Source organism: Aplysia californica, unplaced genomic scaffold (genome assembly GCF_000002075.1).
Source record: "Aplysia californica isolate F4 #8 unplaced genomic scaffold, AplCal3.0 scaffold00538, whole genome shotgun sequence".
NCBI classification, from domain to species: Eukaryota; Metazoa; Mollusca; class Gastropoda; order Aplysiida; family Aplysiidae; genus Aplysia; species Aplysia californica.
Window position 1 is genome coordinate 503,914 of NW_004797808.1, and position 20,287 is coordinate 524,200.

At 38.4% G+C, this 20,287-nt stretch overlaps 1 protein-coding gene across 1 annotated transcript in view; it reads left to right on the top strand.

Moving 5' to 3' along the window:
* Nucleotides 1–3,921: 3,921 nt before the first annotated feature.
* Nucleotides 3,922–20,287, top strand: part of LOC101845419 (oxysterol-binding protein 1) — a gene marked incomplete at its 3' end in the record, with an annotated part of 18,286 nt that continues 1,920 nt past the window's right edge. Inside the window, 2 exon segments of the mRNA XM_013087058.2 lie at nt 3,922–4,375; nt 19,007–19,212. Of these exon segments, the coding sequence (XP_012942512.2) occupies nt 4,254–4,375; nt 19,007–19,212 (328 nt within the window).

Here is a 20,287-nt window from a genome sequence, read left to right on the forward strand (position 1 = left end):
TGGGGGTGCTATATACACTTGACGACAGCGTAACTGGTGTGTTGCCCTTCATTTGGCCTCTCCTTATGCTCACACTTTGCAACAAAGTATTTATAGTGCTCTGGTGTGGTTTGATTCTTCTTTCCTATCAAATATCTGTCGTCCTTATCTCCCCTTCTTTTTTATGTTTGTTACTCTCTAGTAACACCTCTAATCTTCTGGCGCTTATATGACCTTACGCAGTTGCGAGCGCCATAAAACTTCTACTAGAACTAGATACTAAAATCAGTAGAGAAAGTCTTACATATACAAAACATCCTTTTGCGCAGTAGGTCTGTGTCCGTAGACTAGAGACAGTCTTACACAATCTGTTACTCTATATGTCTGTCTCAGTAGAGTAAGTCTTACATCGTGAATGTACACATGTCATCATTATCTGTCTATCTGTCTGTGAATGTATTGGTAATAATTTCCGTGTTGGTTTTCAGATCTTTCTTTATTTTTCCCTGAGATTAATTTCTCAAAAGGACAGTCCAGACAGTTGTGACGTCAAGTTCTGTCATTAGTCGAGGGAACCATAGACCCACTGCCCCGTCTGCAAGAGGTGAAACCCCTCCATTGACGAAGTGTCGAACACGGACCCCAACCCTCTGGGATCCGTGTGCGACATCTACTTTGGTGTATCTTCCTCTTCTCCTTCCTTCTTTCTTTCTCCTTTCATCCCTTCTTCCACCGTTGACCTCATGTGCCGGAAAACTGTAGGTCTTCCACCCCAAAGAGAAGGCGCCTCGTTGACTGTGAGGGGTGAACCGTCAGGAGGGAAACCAGGTACCTGTTGTTATTTGTTGTTATCAGTTGTTGTATCAATTACAGGGACAGAGACAGAGACAGAGAGAGGGAAAGAGAGAGAAAAGAGAAGGGGGCGGGGTATGGAGGGGAGATGAGGGAAATGGTCTGCATATGAGTATATATTGAAAGTGTCTTTGCGTGTGCCTTCGTGTTTTTTTTTTTGCGTATGTGTGGGTTTTTGTTGTTGTAAATGTCTTACAGCGCTAGCAACTGCATAAGGTCATATGAGCGCACGGGACACATATATTTTCAGTTGGTAAGAAATTTTGAATTTTGCCTGGGTGCAGCCGAAGTCTACTCTTATCGATTTTAGATCACCAACGGGATCTTTAACGTGCGCAACTTGCACACGGCCTTCAGAGATTTTTCGCCCTTGTCTGAGAAGGCTAGGTGTAGATCTTTCCTACCAGAAGATCAGGGATGTGGCTGAAAGACAGCAGTAAGAAGGAGCCAAGAAGTAGCTGTAGAAAGGCTGCAGAAAGAGTTAGGAGCCCAGTGGAGGGGGCAAAGGAAGTGAGGGGGTGGGAGTAGAAAGTGGAGACGAAAGCAGACGACTGAGTATTGCAAGAGAGAAGGGAAGAAGGTGAAAGGAGACAATTTTAGAGAAGAAAATGTTTCGGTCACTACGCGGATTCGAACCCCAGACATTTGAATGAGAGGCGAGTACCTTAACCTCAAGGCCACGAGATCCCATTGCTCCTGTATGTCTGTGTGACAGAGCGCACGAAACGAGAGAAGAGAGAGAGGGAGAGAGAGAAAGAGAGAGAGAGAGAGAGAGAGAGAGAGAGAGAGAGAGAGAGAAAGAGAGAGAGAGAGAGAGAGAGAGAGAGAGAGAGAGATAGGAGGGGGGAGAAAGTGGAGGGGGGGGGAGACAGAGAGAGAGTTGAGGGGCACACACACACACACACACACACACACACACACGTACAGAGAGAGAGAGAGAGGGAGAGAGAGAGAGAGAGAGAGAGAGAGAGAGAGAGAGAGAGAGAGAGAGAGAGAGAGAGAGAGAGAGAGAGAGAGAGAGAGAGAGAGAGAGACAGAGAGAGATTATTAAAGGGGATGAGATAAGGGGGGAGGGGAGGGGGTGCTAATTAGTGTTGTTTAGAGAGTGTAGCATGCGATAAGCCTAAGGAAATATTATGTGATCTGCTCGACGCGAGCCTGTAGTCTGTGAACCTAGAGGTTCATTCTGAGCACGCGTGTACTAGCAGACAATAATTATTATTTTACATTCGTTGATTTTCTCTAGGTTAGGTATTTCCGAGAAAATGAACATCGTGTTTCCACTTGTTTGTGAGCCCCTTATGTGTTTTTCTTAGATACATGTACGTTACGCTCATAAAATAAATGCCTGAGTAATTTTTAGCCATTTTGAGAAAATAAGAAAATATGATTTTCTTTGAACAATCAACTCTGTGAAACGCTTGAATTTTGGTACGCTTAAGTGGTTTTCTATTTGGATTATTCTTTTGTCCAAGTAAGCTATAGGGCTTTGCCATAAAAAGATTAAAAGTGAAAATGAGATTTTTGGACATATATTTGAAGAATCAATACGTACAATCTCCTGATGAAAAAACACGCCATTTCTAGAATCCAGATTCTGGGCTCTCGTGGCGCGATCGTGGCCTAGAGGTTAAGGTGTTCGCCTCTCATTCAAAGGTCCCGGGTTCGAATCTTGTGAAAAATTTTCTTCTCGACAATTGTCCTCTCTCACTTCCTTTCCTGCTCACTGGCAATGTTCTGTCGTCTGCTTTCGTCTCCACTTTCTGCCCTCACCCCTTCACTTCCTTTGCCCCCTCGAGATTTTCTGAGCTCCCGACTCTTTCTGCAGCTTTTCTACTGCTACTCCTTGGTTCCTTCTTACTTCTGTCTTTCAGCCACACCCCTGATCTTCTTGTAGGAAAGATCTACACCTATGCCTTTTCGGACAAGGGCGAAAAATCTCGGAAGGCCCGTGTGCAAGTTGCGCACGTTAAAGATCCCGTTGGTGGTCCAAAATCGATAAGAGCAGGCTTCTGCCTCCACCCGGGCAAAATTCAAAATTTCCTACCAACTGGAAATGTTTGTGTGCCGCGCGCTCATATGACCTTATGCAGTTGCGAGCGCGGTAAAACCCTTACCAAAAAATAAAAAAGAAAAAAAGAAAAAGAAAAATTCAGATGGTAGGCCTATATATCACAAATAATAAAACACTCACATTTATTATTTAGTCTAGTTCAATTCAAGTACCGCATTGTAAGATCTCCAGAATCAACACTGAAATGCACATATGCAAAGTTTCAGTTCATGTGAAGAAGAGGTTATTCGTGGGGATTGTGGAGTTGTCATGCATTGGTTATCAGAAAAAGGAAAAAAATCAACCATAGAAAGACAATACTCTCTTTTTTTTTAAATGAAAAAAGGAACTATCCGATCTCTCTCTCTCTCTCTCTCTCTCTCTCTCTCTCTCTCTCTCTCTCTCTCTCTCTCTCTCTCTCTCTCTCTCTCTCTCTCTCTCTCTCTCCAGTTCCCCCCCTCTGTATTTGCGAATCTGAAGTCTTCAATTACTAACTTAGTGAAGCCAATAAAAACAACAACAAAAAATAAAAATACAATTTGCTAATGGCTCAGCAAACAGACCAACCCTACCGTGTACTAAATGGACTTTGAAACACTTATAATAATATGCTATTTTTGTTTGTCTGTTTCTATGAAAAACTTAAACTGTTTTCACATTGAATGCGCAACAGGCCATGAACAGAATTTCAGGGACGACAATCAGTAGATTAGACACTTATTGTTTTGGCTTGGGCAGCTTTAAACGTTGAGGTTCGATCTTCTATAGGTTGTTTTTTGAAGAGAGAAAGGATACCGATCTGAGGTCAATGAACAGTGAAATGAGATGAAGTACAAATGCATCATCAAGGTTTTCATCGTGTAAATCGAAAGTTAAAAATGTTTTGTAAACTATGTAACAGGCTGCAGTCCGCGTCAATTCACTTGCGTAATATCACCGACCATAAAACTAGTGACTGTAGTTTGATAAAGTGTCAGTTAATTATTAGCCTACGACTTGCATTCTAAACAACGAATACTTTTAAGAACGAAGAGAGACAATGCCCTGTGGGAAACGTCCGTCTGTGACTTTATAAGAGAAGGAAAGGAAATAAATGAAGAAAAAAATATCAGTTGTATAGTTGGAGAAAGATAAAACAAAAGTCTGAAGAATTTCTAAGCTACTAGAGTATCCTTCTCATTACAAAGAGTGAAAACAACATCATAAACTTTTCGTGATAATAAATTCTTTTCTGCAAACCGGAAGTTCAAGTGTTTGTTGTGTGTGACGTACACTTCTATGTCCCGAGTACGGAAGAAGTGTGTTGCCGACTGTAACTATTTGGCCGTCAGACAACAGCTGATGTGAGCACACAGGCCTAGTAGTAATCATGGCTGAAGCAAAACACCACCAGTCAAATTTTAAAGGCTGGCTTTTTAAGTGGACGAATTATTTGAAAGGCTACCAAAAGCGCTGGTTTGTCCTTCAAAATGGGCTTCTTAGTTATTACAGGTGAGTCAACATCAACAACCTGTCTGTGGTGGTGGGCAGTAGCAGAGCAAAGTGCATGATGATTTGTTCTTATGTTTCCTTGAGTTTTATAAAAATCTTGAATTTGTTTTGGTCAATTGGTTCTTGAATGTATGGCAGCCAGTCCCTTTTAGATATATTTTCTCTTTGCACGATGTTGAGAGAGGACTTCCGTAGCCGTAACAAGCGACCACTATGAAACAGAGTAGAATAGAGCTTGCTAGGGTTTGGGGTAAGGCCTAATTTTAGGGTAGGGTTAGGGTTGGGCGGGTAGAACTAGAGTAGGTAAGGGTAGGGGTTGGGACAGGGTTAGATCTAGATCTCTTCTTTATTGTGTTTGTTGGGGTGGTCGCTCGTTACGGAAGTCCTTTTGATGTTGACATGATCATTAGCTGATAGAAGATCTAGATCTAGTCTAGATCTAGAGTCTAGATCTAGTCTATAGCAAAAGGCTCTCTTCTGCTACGACTAGTGACTAGATTCAGTACTTCTAGATCTAGAGATCAAGTCTTACACTCTACTTCAAAACTTACTTCAGCTGTTGGCTACTGTTGAGATGATCTCTTTTCAATTTTTAAAAGCACTCAAAATAGCCCACTAGTACGTTCACAAAAAACATAACATTCAATTAGGCAATTTCTTGACTTAAATAGTAGATAAGCCTACTGAACAGGTGTCTGTAATGTATCCTTTTACTGCACCCATACTAATTTCAGCTCTATGAAATAGCGTGTCTGCATGATACTGGCCAAGCCCAAAGGCAAAAGCTACACTCAACTGTGACTGTGTGTCTTTGAAGATTTGGCACACGGTAGAGTAAAGAATTAATTAATGTGATAGAAACTGGGGATGTTTGCTTTAATCAATCCATCATTGGACAAGTAAATGAAAATATTAGCTTAGGCTGTAGAGGAGGGAATTTTCAACAAAAAAAGCGCCTGTTTTTTAACCTACAGGCCAGCACTAAAATACATGATGAAAGAAGGACATGGTCTTCAATGTCTTTTTCACTGTTGTACATGATATAAATTACCTATATATTTATTATTATTGTGTCCCTAAAATTAGACAATATTTTGTAAATAATGAAGGCTTAATAAATTAAATATGGGTCACTTGGAATCTCTTATAACATGAAAAACATACTTTGACTAAGATGTGTAATCAGAGGCATGAAATGAAAAGGAAAAGTATAATACTTTTAATAATATGTCTTTGACTTTTAATAAGATTGTCAGTTGTATTTTTGCATTATATATATGAATGGTTAATTCTCTCAGATGTGTGTGATTGATGGGCTTTGCTATTTAAATTTTTAAAAAACAACCGTTGATTTTGATTCCATAATTTCGACTTTGGCAGGATCCATGATTTGTTTTGTAAAATAAAAAGGCAACGTGATATTTGTTGGTGATTGATTTTTAGCAGGAGGAATGTTAGTTATATTTATGAAAGTTGTGTGTTTGTTTTAAATAATAAAAAAGACCTTTTCGCAGGTGATTTAAGAGAAAGAGTTCGGTTAAAGATATTTTTGGTTGTGATTAAAACAGAAAAATTAAAAAAAAATTCTTCACAATGCAATGAATAGATTTAAAGTTTGTAAAATACTTGATCCCTGTTTCATTTACGTGTGTGATCCTTCAGGTTAGTTCAGAAATTGCTGTTGGTCTTGTTTTGAGTCTTATTCCAGATCATAATTAGACATTCTATTAGCAGACTTACCAGAACTTGTTTTTGTGCGATATGTTGGAAGTTGATGCAAAGTATTTGCTGTCATAGAAATAGGCCCATTTTTAAGAAGGAATTCGTGAACATTCCACTCTCTTTTTTCAGAGGAATTTGTGTAAAGAAAGGAGAAGAAAAATTTACCACTATTTCAATTTAAACCTCAGAGTTCAGCTATAAGGCAGCCCACTTGAACTTTGAACCTGACTGAGAACGAAAATGATAATCAACTGGTCACCGGGTAGCAGTGCATCATTTTGACTCTTTTGACAAGGCCATGATTTATGTATAGCTAAGGTCAGGGGTCACCAAATTATAGCCCATGGGCCAGATCAAACACACAAGGTCTGTTTGTTTTGCAGGCCACCATGTTGAAAAACAAACAAACCATGGAAGACATGTAGTGTGCTCAGGTCTTGGTTACCAAAATAATTTTTTTCATTTCATTGACCTCTACCACAGTAGGAAATAAGTATGCTTCTTTAGACTTAATAATCTGTGCCCCCTTCTCGGTTGTCTTTATTTTGTAGGCCTGCTTTATGTTGTTGGTGTATTGTGATTATTGAACAAATAGTTACCAGCCTGTGCTTGACATTCTGGTAGTTTTTCAGGAATAACCAAATCATTGTTGTCTTTTGGTACAATTTGAGAGAGACTGCGTTTCACGTAAATGAAAGTGCTCAAATGTTGCAAATGTTTCACAAGATTTTCCAGTTATTCGTTGATATTTTTACTATTTACTTAAAACAAATTACTGTTGTCTTTTTATTTATCAAATGGGGACATTTTAAGATGGGCTCAATCTATAATTTAGCTTGTTACAAAAGCGCTGAGAATCCAGTCAAAAAAGGTTTTTAAGGAAAAGAGTGATATATAGGCCTACTAATAATGTAAAAATCAAAACAAAACATGGTGTTTGGTTATTTGTAGAGAGCCAAATCAATTTGAGTGCAGTCCAAAAATTGTTCAGCCCTTTAAAGCCCAGACCATTTGAGCCTACAGGATTTGTAACGTTTGCTTAGAAGGTTGACTGTTAAGTTCACAGCACTCCAACTTCTGGGATGTGCCACTGTGCTGGCTTTCAGACACTTATAGGTTGATAATGTACCAGTTGCCCTCCCTGGAAGTTCAGTCTCAACCCTCCCCCCAACTATGCTCTACTGTGGTCACCCTTCTAACACAGCATTATGTGCATAAAAGCAGCCAGAGAGTTTTTTCATGGTGAGAATGTGATGTCAATCATTGACCAGAATTTTGATGGGAATCTTCTCCAAATAAATGTCATATTATGTCTGTGGCCTGCTCTATTAACATACAGGGTGATCCCAAAAAATTGTTTAACTTTTTATGTTAATATTTTCCTCCACACTGAAATTTTTCGTTTCAAATTTGTACACAGCATTTTGAAGTCAAAAGGAATTTGTTTGATATTCATTTTAGATAAAATCCACCGAATAGTGTTGCTCTACATTGCGCGTAAAAAAACCAACCCATTTTCAGCTATGTCCTGATTTCTGTAGCATGACGCACTAGTTTGCATGTGGCCTACCACTAAAAAAATCCCAACGATTGCATCATATTGCAAACTACTACAGTCTAATTGGACAACAGAAGTTTGCAGGTAGTTTTTCTCAAGTTCCCATTGCCTACTGAGATCATGGTTAAGATCAGTAAAGGACAGAGAGCTTTTTGTATTAAACATTTTCTCACCACCTACTCATTTTGTAAGTTTTGCACAAGGTATTGAAATAATGATGTCAGGGGTAGAAATGGTCCATCTGTTAGGACATGTAGAGAATCAGAACCAAAAATTCCTAGACAAAATGACCACTTCAGGTCAAACACACACCATTTGCACCCCTTTAAATGTCACCAGGGTGCAGAATTCAGTACCCGTAGATGAGCCCTATTCTGGAATTCCAAGATTCCAGAAAAAAAAAAAAAATTTAAACTCTGAAGGGGAAAAGAAATATTGTTTTTAAAGTCTTACAGGGATGGAAAGATTAGATTTTTTAAATAAAAGGAAAGGAAAAAACCCCTGAAACAATCATTTTATAACTGTCCTTACGAGATCTTTTACTTTTAAATTGGTGCATTTTTTATTTATAGGTGGTTTTTATAAATGCCATATCCGTTTTTGAAAATAGGTTTATTCTTTGTGAATTTTATGTCAAATAAATTCCTTTTGAATGAATTATATCTGTTCCAAATTACAACATTCAAGTACAAATTTTGTGCGAGATATTTAGGAAAAAAAGTTGTACATTTTTAAAAAATCACCATTTATATATATATATATATATATCAGGTCTGAACAACAAATATTTGAATCGTTTACAAGTAATTCAAAACAATGCCGCTAGACTGATAACAAGATCTAAAAAACGAGACCATGTCACTCCATTATTAAAAGAACTGCATTGGCTCCCTGTAAAAGAAAGAATAATATTTAAAATCTGCGTCATGTGTTTCAAATGTGTAAATAGAACTGCTCCTTTTTATCAACAAGAACGTATCAGTATATATAAACCAGGGAGAAACCTAAAATCATCAAACGATAACACCCTACTTGTGACACCTGTAAAATCATACAAATCATATGGAGAGAGATCTTTCTCATATCTTGGTCCATTTATGTGGAACAGATTACCCATGAAACTAAGACAAACAAAAACACTTGATAGCTTCAAAAGACATCTTAAACATTTTCTGTTCCTACAGGCCTATCCTTCATAAGCTTTTAATGTTATCTTTCAATACTTTCATTATAGTTGTTCTGTTCCTATGTCTGGATGAAAATAGTCTCTGTGTGTGTGTGTGTGTGTGTGTGTGTGTGTTTATGTGTGTGTGTGTGTGCATTAATGTATATATTGCATGAGAAGAAAGGAAGTAGTAAGAAAGGTTTTTGAAAAATGGGTATTCCAATGTAAAGCGCATTGAGCTACTTTTTTTGGAAATGCGCTATATAAATGTTGTATATTATTATTATTATTATTATTATTATTATATTTTGGGTAGTGAAATAATGTTCAAATTTCTTGGCTTCCGGTAAAATAATGTTTATTCTCATGGAGAAATATTTCCATTGGCCATAGATACAGAGAAAAGACAGATGTTTAGTTTTAGTAGAGGTTTTACGGCGCTCGCAACTGCATAAGGTCATTTGAGCGCCATTGGCCATAGATACAGAGAGAAGACAGATGTTTAGTTTTAGTAGAGGTTTTATGGCGCTCGCAACTGCATAAGGTCATTTGAGCGCCAGAAAGACAGATATGAGGAAGACAATTAGTCGATATATATATGATATTCCTAAGCTTGACAAATAACAAAGAAGGTTGTATTTCAAATTTTCTTCAGGGAGCATGAGACTTTTTGTTTTTTTCTTTTGATTATTTCATCACAGTGAAGTGTCCTGACTCAAGGCCAAGTGTTTCTGTTTTGTCGAGCTTTGTGGCTTTGATTTGATAAACTGATTACTAATGCTTTACGACTGACAAATTATACATCCGTGTCTCATTCAGGTTATAGACTAGGTAGCAACACAGGTTTTTTTTGGATTACTTGAAGGGGAAAGAGAGCATGACATTCTCTCTGTCTTAAGTGGTCTCAAATAGACTGTTTCCATAGGAAGGGAGAGAGCTGATTGTTTTATCTTTCAATGTAGGTTAAGCTTCTTTCTCATCTCAGAGCCCATACTTGTATGGGAGAGAGCACTATATTTTATAGTGCAATTTATTCTTATTCTTATTCTTTTCTTATTCTTTTTATTATCATCATAAACAGTATGTATTAATAAGGAGGGAAGAGTGCTGATTGTTTTGTGTAATGTCTCTTCTGTGGGGGAAGCTATGTACTTATATAGGAGGGAGAAAGCCGGTTGTCCTGTCTATGTCTCTGAACAATTGGAAGCGAGAGGACAAGCCACAAATACCACCCTGGTGCAGGGAGAGCATTGACTCGGCTTTATCATCCATATTTGATGGTGTGTTTCTGCAATTTGATTCTGCATTCTGCCTCTTTGTTGTGTGTGAGTTCTTCATGTCGTGCTCAGCTGAGCGTGGGGTTTGCATAAATAAATAATGAATGACTCACTTTGTTATGGAGGTTACTTAACCTCGTGCGCCTTGTGCAGGTTGACCCTCAGTCCTTGCCGCTCAATTGCTCTTTATTCTAGCTTTGTCTAAGAACAGTCTTTGGGTTAAAGACGCCATGATGGCTTATTTCATTTTTATGCTAACTATATTGTTTGCCATATGTCTTATTTCAATTTTTCCATTTCTATTAATTCAGTATACATGAAACCCTGTCTATATATATTTAAAATGTATATCACCCAATGCAATTTAAGTAAGCTAAAATCATGGAAAACCTGGGCAGGTGTCTAGCTAAAAAAGAAAAGAAACATTTCAAGGAGAATGACTCGGTTATCTTTAGACCAATTTCAACAAAACTTTGAGTAAGTATAATTCAACCAGGGGGATGTCATGTTCGTCCATATGAAGAAAATCAACCTATATGTTTGAAAAGTATTCAAGTTTTAAAAATTTCAGCTAAAGTTGAGTAAAATGCAAAACTTTACTACTTTTTAGATATCAACTAAACATATTTGTGCTTTGAAAAATGAATTTATATAAAATGACTGCCCAACAAATTCGGGGAACATGGTGGCTTTTTAAGTTGTATGCTCATTTATAAGTTTTTGGCTAATGGGTTGCTTCCCAAACCTTTCTTGCAACCATGCAAGGGCCGCTCTGTACGTTACGAGTGTGACCCCACTCTACTGGATCCAGGCCTCCTCATTATGCTTTCTCCTTCCCAAATTTCTCCTATACTTTCTGAGTATGCTGAGATATATCCATGTAGTGACAGTCATAGTTTTGTCTTCCTGGTCCTGAAACCAGAACAGGCCAGTTACACTCCTCTAGCTGAATACTTTTCTAAAGTAAAATTTTGTGTTTTATCAAATTTTGGTTGAAATAAAATTTAAAAAAGGATATTTCTTGAAACACGTGGAAAGATTTTCTTCTCACTGATAAATTTGACGTGGTTAAATATTATTTGTTCGAAGTTTTGTTGAATTGGGTTAAAAATGACTGTTAAAGGGCTTCTTTTTTTTTAGACATATTGTTTTAAACCATCTTGATGGTTGCCTTGGCACAGTGGTCTGCTTTGTGTTTGGCTTAACATGCCTTGATCAATGGCCATCCTTTTAAAAGCGATCTCACTGACATAGCTCAACATTAATTATGTATCTACGTTGCACACTCTGGTTCTGATCACTTTGACCCCGGCCAGCCTGTGCACCCTGCGGCCTGAAACACATGAAATCAAAGTAAAATTTTGAACTGAAATAAGAGTACATTATTCTCATATTTGTATGGTTATTTTTTTGTTTTCTCTGTTGTTTTAACACTTAACACTTGGCCTGGTCCTGTAAGTGGTGCTGAACCATCAAAGATGAAAGCGAAGTTTGTTTTAGCTATAGCAGCTTTTGATCTGACTCAGAATATTGTCTACTTACTCATATGAATATGTGGACCATAGCTATTTGGAAACCTGTTACCTTGGGTGTCTCAAATTTCCCTTTTATGTTCATTTGCATATAGAGTATGTGATGTTATTCACTGTGGGGTTTTGCGGAACTGTCTGATGTATCATGTTTTCCTTATTTGTTGGGTGAGCCCATGATAATATCATGCTGATCTGTTTGTTGCGTTGAATAATGTTCTTCCACCTCGAATACGTGTGATAAACGTCATGGGTGTTGGTGAAAGGAACTTTTGTTCACCTTTTTGTGTTTTTGTCGATATTTGTATAATGTGGTCAGTCTTAATGACTTATTGAAGTTGTGCTGTGGTGGTGGACATAACATTTTCTTGTCACAGGTTTAGTTGTGGGTCTTCACTTTGTGTCAACGGATCTGTACACTCTAACATGGATTTTCAGTCAACTCCTTTTCAGTGCCTTGAGTGCATGCAGACTTATACTAGTAGTGTTGTCATATGTTCACTGGACCAGGATGTAATTCAAAGATACAAATCTAGCCAGCTGCTCTAGTGCTCAATGTTATCGGCTTGAGAGTGGTGATCACACTTTTTTTAGGGTAAAGAAAGCGACAGGCTAACTGGATTGAGGGGACTGCATTTCAGAAATATTTTCTTGCTATTATTTGTATCCTAGCAATGCCTTCTTTTAGAATAACAGATAAGTCACGCTTTTGGAAAGTTGAGAAAACTAGAGATTTATAATGAAGTTCCTCTCTTAAAGATTGCTTGTTTAGGATAATTACTGGGCTTCGGCATGTTGATTACTTTTTGGGGTTACAGACTCTCATATATTTTACTTGGTGTTGACCTTATATTAATTGGTAGTTTTCTTTATGTATTGGAAAAGTGACAGATTGTATTTTATACAACTGGTAGATCTTTTGATAGACACAACTCACAGCTCTGGTCTTGTCTACTGTGGTTGAGACTTTGCGCTGTTCTAACTTGTAATCACATTCCGTTTTGGTAGTAGAATTGTCAGAGGGCTTGTGAATTACATTTCTTTGTTGTGGTAGCTTTGTTAATGGGCTTGTGAGCTACTTTTCCTTTGTTGGTAGCTTTCAAAGGTTTTTTTTGGTTTATTAATTACTTTGTCTTCGGTTGTAGCATTGTTGAACAGATTGTGAATTACATTTCCCCATGTGGTAACTTTGTCAAAGGACTTGTGAATTGCTTTTCCTTCATAGTCAAAAGATTTGTAAATTATTTCTCCCTCATTGTCAAAGGGCTTGTGAATTTAGTTCCTCCATTGTGAAATGGCTTGTGAATTACTCTTCTTTAAAAGTCTAAGGGTCCTTTAGAATCAAAGCTTTGTGAATTAAATAACATTCTGCAGTAGCATTGTCAAAAGGTTATGACCTTATTATTATTCAAGAAGCTTCTAGTTATTGGGCTGCCTTTTGAGATGGGATAGGACACGTATTGATGTCTTAAATTCCCAGTTGTTCATGTCATCTCTTGGTATGTGGAGGGCAGTTATCTTTCCATTTTGACCCTGTCCGTTTATCACTTGATCACACTGCAGATAAAATTAGAAGTGATGAATGCTCTCTATTTCTGTATGTGATGTTTGCTTTTAATCTTACATCTGCAAGGGCTCCCCACCTTGATGAAAGGGAATTTGGTTTTGACAGAGGGCTGCTTTTAGTGAGCTGTTCTTTTTTGTTATGTGATCATTCGGAAGTTTATATGTTGTGTTCGTTTGAATAGGACTTGATATTTATGTCTTCACTTTGAAATGTTTTAATATTTGAGGGGACAGAGGTTGCTTTTTTTTTTATAGAGATAAATATCAAAATTGAGATTGTTTGGATTTTATAGCTTTTCGTCTTTCTGCGGGAGACTTGTTTAACATTAATCCATGATCTGTTTTGTTGAACTGCCTGCTAGGACTTAATTTGCGTTAGTGACTTCAGATTCAACTGCTGTATGTATCACAAGCGAATATTTCAGCCGAGATTTTAGACATCTGTCAGAGAGGTCTATTAAAAAAACACCCCAACAAACATCTGACGAAACAGTAACAGCAGCTGGCTGGCAAAAATTTACTGATTTCTTGTTTGATGTATCATGAATATCCGTGTTGTAATAGAGAATGCAATTAAATGTTGTGGGAATGTCGTCCCATTAGGCTTGAGCTTTAGAAACAAGGAAAAATCAATATTGTTAGCAGTGTTTATATCATTCTTGTTGCATTTCAGTATGTGTTTTGTTTTAGCCACAAGCTGTGACTATTGTTTTAAATAAAGCCTTTGATTTTTGCCTTGATGCTGGCTGGCGCTTGTTGCAAGGGTTGGTTTCTTAATTTTTGCCCGCAGAAGTCATGAGTTTGATTCCCTAATGGGGACATCATCTTATTGAGTGTCTCTGTTTCTTTAGTGGGATGCTGGATCCAACCCTACATGGGTTTTCCTTGACAGGCAGAATAGAAATAGCCCACCTCCCACACGATCTAAATTGTGTTGAAGGGGGCAAATATTTACTATAAATCAAAGAAGAAACTGTCATTGTATGTAAACTCAATTCTTTTACTACCTCAGCCTATTGTCCTGCCTCTACTTGTGTCATATATACGTGTAAATGTATATCCTGGTATCGATTTGTTTAATAACCTTTTGTGTTGATAGAGGTGTTAAGCCTATACCTTTTAACATTTCAGTCCGTTGTCTTTGAGGATTTAAACTTTGGAGTCAAAATTGGTGGAACTGTGTATAGCATAGTAATGAGTGGTCAGTGGGCAGGGAAAGTATCCATAAAACTCACCTTGAAATATGATATATATATATATATATTTTCCTTTGCGGCTACGGTTAGGTGAAGTGTGCCTATGTTCTGCAGTTCTTTAACTTATGATTCAGATGAGTTGGTTCACATTCTGAAGTGTATGAGTTGTTTTTTTTTAAACTTCTGTATTGGTTTTTTGGTTGGCTTTCTTCTCTGTTTCTGCTCCGTCAGAGATGGGGGGCTCTCGTGGTATAGAAGTTATGGTGTTCGCCTGTCATTCAATAGGTCCTGAGTTTGAGACTTGACAGCAACGGAAAATTTTCTTCTCTAAAATTTCCTCCTTTCACCTCCTTTCCTTCTCTCGAACCATGTTCTGTCATCTGCTTTCGTCTCCCTTTTCTAACCCCTCCCCTTTGCCCCCTCCTCTGGGTTTCTACTCTGTCTGCAGCCTTTCTGCTGCTACTACTTTGCTCCTTCTCACTGCTGTCTTTCAGCCACACCCCTGATGTTATGGTTGGAAAGATCTTATGCTTAACCTTCCTGCATAAGGGCCCAAGTTGCGCACGTTAAAGAGCCCTTGGTGTTCCAAAATTGATAAGAGTAGGCTTTGGCTGCCACCCGGAAAAAATTGAAAATTCCTACCAAACTGAAAATATTTAATGTGTCCTGCGTACTCATTTAGTCAGAGATGGATGGTCTTACCCTTGTTCCTCCTAGGGTACCTGCGTCAATAGTGTAGTGATATGCGCTGTTAACCTGGCATTCAAATGACTTGAGTTCCATAGTCAGACATAGAATACACTATTTATCTAGCGTGGATGTCTCTCTGCTCGAATTTAGTGTCCCATTAGCCCAGGTTGACCCAGACAGGCAGGTCCAGAGTGAGTGTAGATGGGGGCAGAAACTGTTAACAAAGGTCTGCTATATCTGATCCTTTTTTAGCCCTAGTAGTATTTATAGCGCTTGACAACTCGACTCAGATTAAGATTTGAACGCTCTGTGGTTCAAGTTTTGTCAAGAGGGGCTTGAAACACTTCACACTTATTGACCTATCAGAAATTTGTTACTGGCATCCGTAGGGTGATGGTTATGTTCTGCTTTTGTTCCCAAAAGATACAAGTTCTATTCCTGCGTGGAGAAGTCTACATTTATTGAGTATTTACACCTTTCTGCTTGGTTATAGTGTCCAGTATAGCGTAGAGGTTGGCTCAGACAGGCAGGTCCTACTTCTGTACTCTTCCTTTGTTGCTTTGGCTATCAGTCTTGTTGTTTCTAAGCACTAAATAGCCATAATTTTGTCTATGTATATCTCTATTATATAGTCAAACCAACTAATGGAATGAATGGTGTATCTGGAAGCCTTGGTGTATAGTGATGACAAATGATTCATGACTAAAATGCTGAATTGATTGTGAATACTCTTGTTGGAAATTTGATCTGTCAGTTTCAATTGATTTTTCTTTTATGCGACCACTGTGCTGAATACACTGTCCTGAATACAGTCTGCTGACTGCAGGGTTCACTGTACTTAGGGCCTCTGGTGCTTGTTCAGTGTTTGTGCTGTTCCTGATAAAGACTGTTACTCTTTTCAGGGTTTTCTTATCATTTGTTACTGAAAGATCTAGTTTTCGTTCTCTTCATGGGTCTATTTTTCTATTTTTAGATGCCTACTTTCTCACTGTCGGTTAATGCCGTTGTTCCCCCTTGGTTTAGTTCTGTTGTCTGATGGTGTTGTTACAGGCTTCCCAGTAGCCTGACTCTGAGTGATCTGTTCCTTTCTCCTTGTGTGGTTTCTTGTGGTGGTCTTGGATCGCAGAGAGCTGTGTTTTGCCATGGAGCTAGGGATATGAGCTCAGTTTTTTACCACTGCATACTCTAGGGAGGGAGGCAAGAAAGGCCAGTGTTTTTCTCACGGAAGAGAATTTCTTATTCTAATGGTGGTTAGATGGTGCCCCTGGTAGGTCCTGCTTCATTACGCTCTGTGTTCTCTATCGATTAGTCTTGCTTTGTCCGAGCATTAAGTGACCATTATTGTGACGTTGTGTTTCTCTTTCTTCAAAGGACTGTCTGTTTTTATATCAGAATCAGAACTTGAGATTATAGTTTTCTCAATTTTTAGGCTCCTCTTATAGTATACATATAAGTTGATTTTATTTAACTATATTGTGTGTGTGAAGAGTTCATGTGAGAACTTTGTACACAAATTGTGGAGGGGTCTAGTGGTTTAAGAGATAACAAATGTTTTTTTGCTTTTATTTTTAATTTCTTTGGAAACAGTGATTGTGATTCATAATATGTGAAGGAATTCTTATGGATTTCTGTTGAATATGCTGTGAAGCATGGTGTTCCCGGAGTGTTGAGCATTTTTTAGTGTGCATCCTATGAACTCTTGCTGCACTGTAGACGTGATGTGGCGCTACCTTATGAAGCGAAAGAAGAAAAAAAAGTGAGATGGCTACAGATTTTTTCTTCTTTTTTTGAGAAATGGATGATATGGATAATATATGTACAGTACTCATATTTTTAAAATCATTATGCTGCTTACACATTTTCAGTTCGCCATAATTACTTGTAGACGGCACAGGTATTTATGCACATGCACATATACTCTTGCACTCATGCACACCCACTTTGACAAACTTTTTTTAAAGGGTATCTTTTGTAATTCATTAACCCAATACAGACTCGCATTTGTTGTGTAGTGGGTAGGCACTTCGCTGTCAGGTGCAGAAGACTTGATTACAGTTCCTGTGTGGCGAGAACTTTTATTGAGATTCTTGATTGTTGTATCCCTCTCAGACTGGGTTGGTTCTTATAGGCTGGGTCAAAGCTCGTCTCCCAAATGATTTAAATTGTGTCAACGGGGATGTTTAAAAACGCCTACTTTTGAAGAATAAAAGAAAGAAAAGCAAGTTTCTACAGCGACCATTGTCTTGTTTTCCAGCATCTATGGTTTAATGATTAGACCCTTCGCCTTGAGGCACAAAAGACGCGAGTTCGATTTTTCTCATTTTACCCATGCCATATCTTTGCCTTTCAACTATGATGCTGTATCCCACTCATCACATGGTAGTTCTGGCAGGCAGGGTTGAGGCAGTCCACTTCTCAAAACATCCAAATTGTGTCATGATGAGAGTGAAATGTAGCAATCAGTCAATGTACACCCCCCACCAGGACAGTGCTACTGACTGAAATTGTCTTTAGGTTATTCACAAAAGGGGGGGGGGGATATTAACATGTTCTTATGCCCTGTAGAATTGTAAATGGGTTGATTTATCAATGTCATGCTCATACTGTGCCGGAACAACATAGGGGGAACTGTCGCTTTTTCTTTCCTCATCCTTACTATCGTCGTTTTTCCTCTTCTTCTTTTGTATGTTTGTCACTCTCTTGTGAACTGCTATTTCCGGGGTGCCTTGATAGTCGAAGCAGACTTTGAGCTGTTGAGTCTAGAGAGGTAAGCAGAGTGAGCCTGATTCCCTGTTTGGACTTCTGTCGATGTCCACCCCTTGGCGTTCATATAACCTTATGCTGTTGGGAGTGCCGTAAATACCTTACTAAAACTGTTAAAACCCCAATCATTGTACTATTCCAAGAAATCGCCCAAGAATTTGTAGAATTTTCATGAAGCATTATCATTTGTCTGCTTGGATGTTGTATCCCTCTCTTTCTATTTCAACGGGTGGTTGGCAGGTGCTCTGGTGTGGTTTGCTCCTTCTTTCCTATCAAATATCCATTATTGTCTTTGTCTCTTTTCCTTTTATTTTTGTTTGTAACACCTCTAATCTTCGGCACTTACATATGTGAGGCTTTTTGGAAAAATCAAGGTACTCGTCAAAATGTGGGTGGTTGGTGGGTGCTCTGGTGTGGTTTGCTTCTTCTTTCCTATCAAACATCTATCGTCCTTTTCTCCCCTTCTTCTTTTTTTATGTTTGTTACTCTCTTGTAACACCTCTAATCTTCTGGCGCTCATATGACCTTATGCAGTTGCGAGCGCGTATAACCTCTACTAAAACTGAACTGAAGCTCGTCAAAATAATGTAATCTGAGGAATAGGCATTTTTTCGGCTAGTTTGGATATTAAAAATGTTTTGTTTGTTTTTTGGCTCAACACCTGTAAGTCAATTCAAAGACAATTTTATGTGTGGATTTTATGGAAAAACGTTGATTAAAGGCACTGCAAATTTTAATTTGCAGTTTTGAGGACTCTTTAGCTATGGAAGTGACATAACTTTAACGGCTATTTTCTCGCTAATTTTACCTCAGAAACCAGGCCACCCCACCTCATTCAATAGCAAATATCTTGATGTCTATTCAAGATAAATGGATATTTTTTTAGTCAAAGGCAAAACAAATGAACTACCTTTAAGATGCTACCAATGACCATTATGCCCACAAATTGACGAGCACCTGACTCCTCTTCGTCGTGACACATATGACCTTATTGTGTTGCAAGTGCTGTAAAACCCTTTTAGGACTAAACTAAAATCCTATGTGGAACCTGAGGAGCAGGGTTGAAGAAGCCTACTCCCCCTGTAAATGAACCGACTTGTGTAGATGAGGGTGTAAAACATTTTTTAAAATTACTATTAAAAAATTATTTTTTTTCCTCTCTCAGGAACCAGGCGGAGATGGCCCACACGTGCCGTGGGACCATCAACCTGGCCAACGCCATTATCCACACGGAGGACTCCACCACCATTGTCATCAGCAATGGTGGAGCCCAGACCTTCCACCTCAAGGCCGGCTCGGAGGTGGAGCGACAGAAGTGGATCATGGCCCTAGAGATGGCCAAGTCGGAGGCCAAGAAGATGTTGAGAGATGGTAAGTTGTGTTAAAATTTACGTGTATAAGGGTAGTTAGTTAGTTTTATAATAAATAATGAAAATTGCATATATACAGCACATATCCACGCTCCACAGCATGCTCTATGTGCTTTACAAGTGTTATTACCTCAGCAGACCCTAGAATACTCAGAAACATTATTGGTTTCCTCAGAAAAATACAGTGCAAGTTGTGGAAGATACGCACTCAAACACTAACAACCTGTTTATTACTAGGTACCCATTCCCACCTGGGTGAAGTGAGGAAAATTAATGTAAAGTGCTTTTCCCAAGGACACAACACGTTGGGCCTGTAACAGGATTTGAACCCACGTCTTATGGTAGCAAGTCTTGGAGCCTTACGACTCGGCCGCTGACACCACGTTTTTAGATTTTAGAAGTTGTCGAGAGGTGATTAGATTTATTAGGTTTTAGATGCCGAGAGATGGATAGCTTTGTCTACTCAAGGTGTTGAGAGCCAGTTGCTTTTTTTTAGGGTTTTAGAAAATGTTGAAAGGTGTTTAGTTATGATAGAATTTGAAAAAGGTGGTTGAAGTTTGTCAGTAATGTAGATGTTACAAGATGTTGAGAAATGGTTAATTCAGTAGAATTTAGAAGAAACAGTCATAGAGTAGATTTTAGATGTTGAGAAATGGTTAGTTAAATGGAACTTAGAGGTGGTTAGTCAGAGAGTCTGTAGAAATATAATGTTGAGTTTAGAATGGGATTCAGTGGCATAAAAATAGTGGTAAAAACATACAGTTCTCTGGAGATTGAATATATTTGTTAGTGCATGTGTTTGGGTTATGATGATGATGTAATACATTTCAGCTGTTGTTTCATCTATCTGATCAATAACATTCTTCTTTGCTTCTTTTCAGTCTCTATCTTTAGTTTGTCTCACTCATTCCTTTTTATGATTTGGTTGGCCTTTAGGCCTTGACCTGTTTTCTTATATCCCCCCCCTCCTCCCTCCTCCCTCCTCCCCCTCCCCTTCTCTCCCATCCCAACCCCTTTCGTCCCCTCCCCTCCCCCTCATGTCTCTCCTTGGCCTGATCCTGACATCTCTCTCTCTC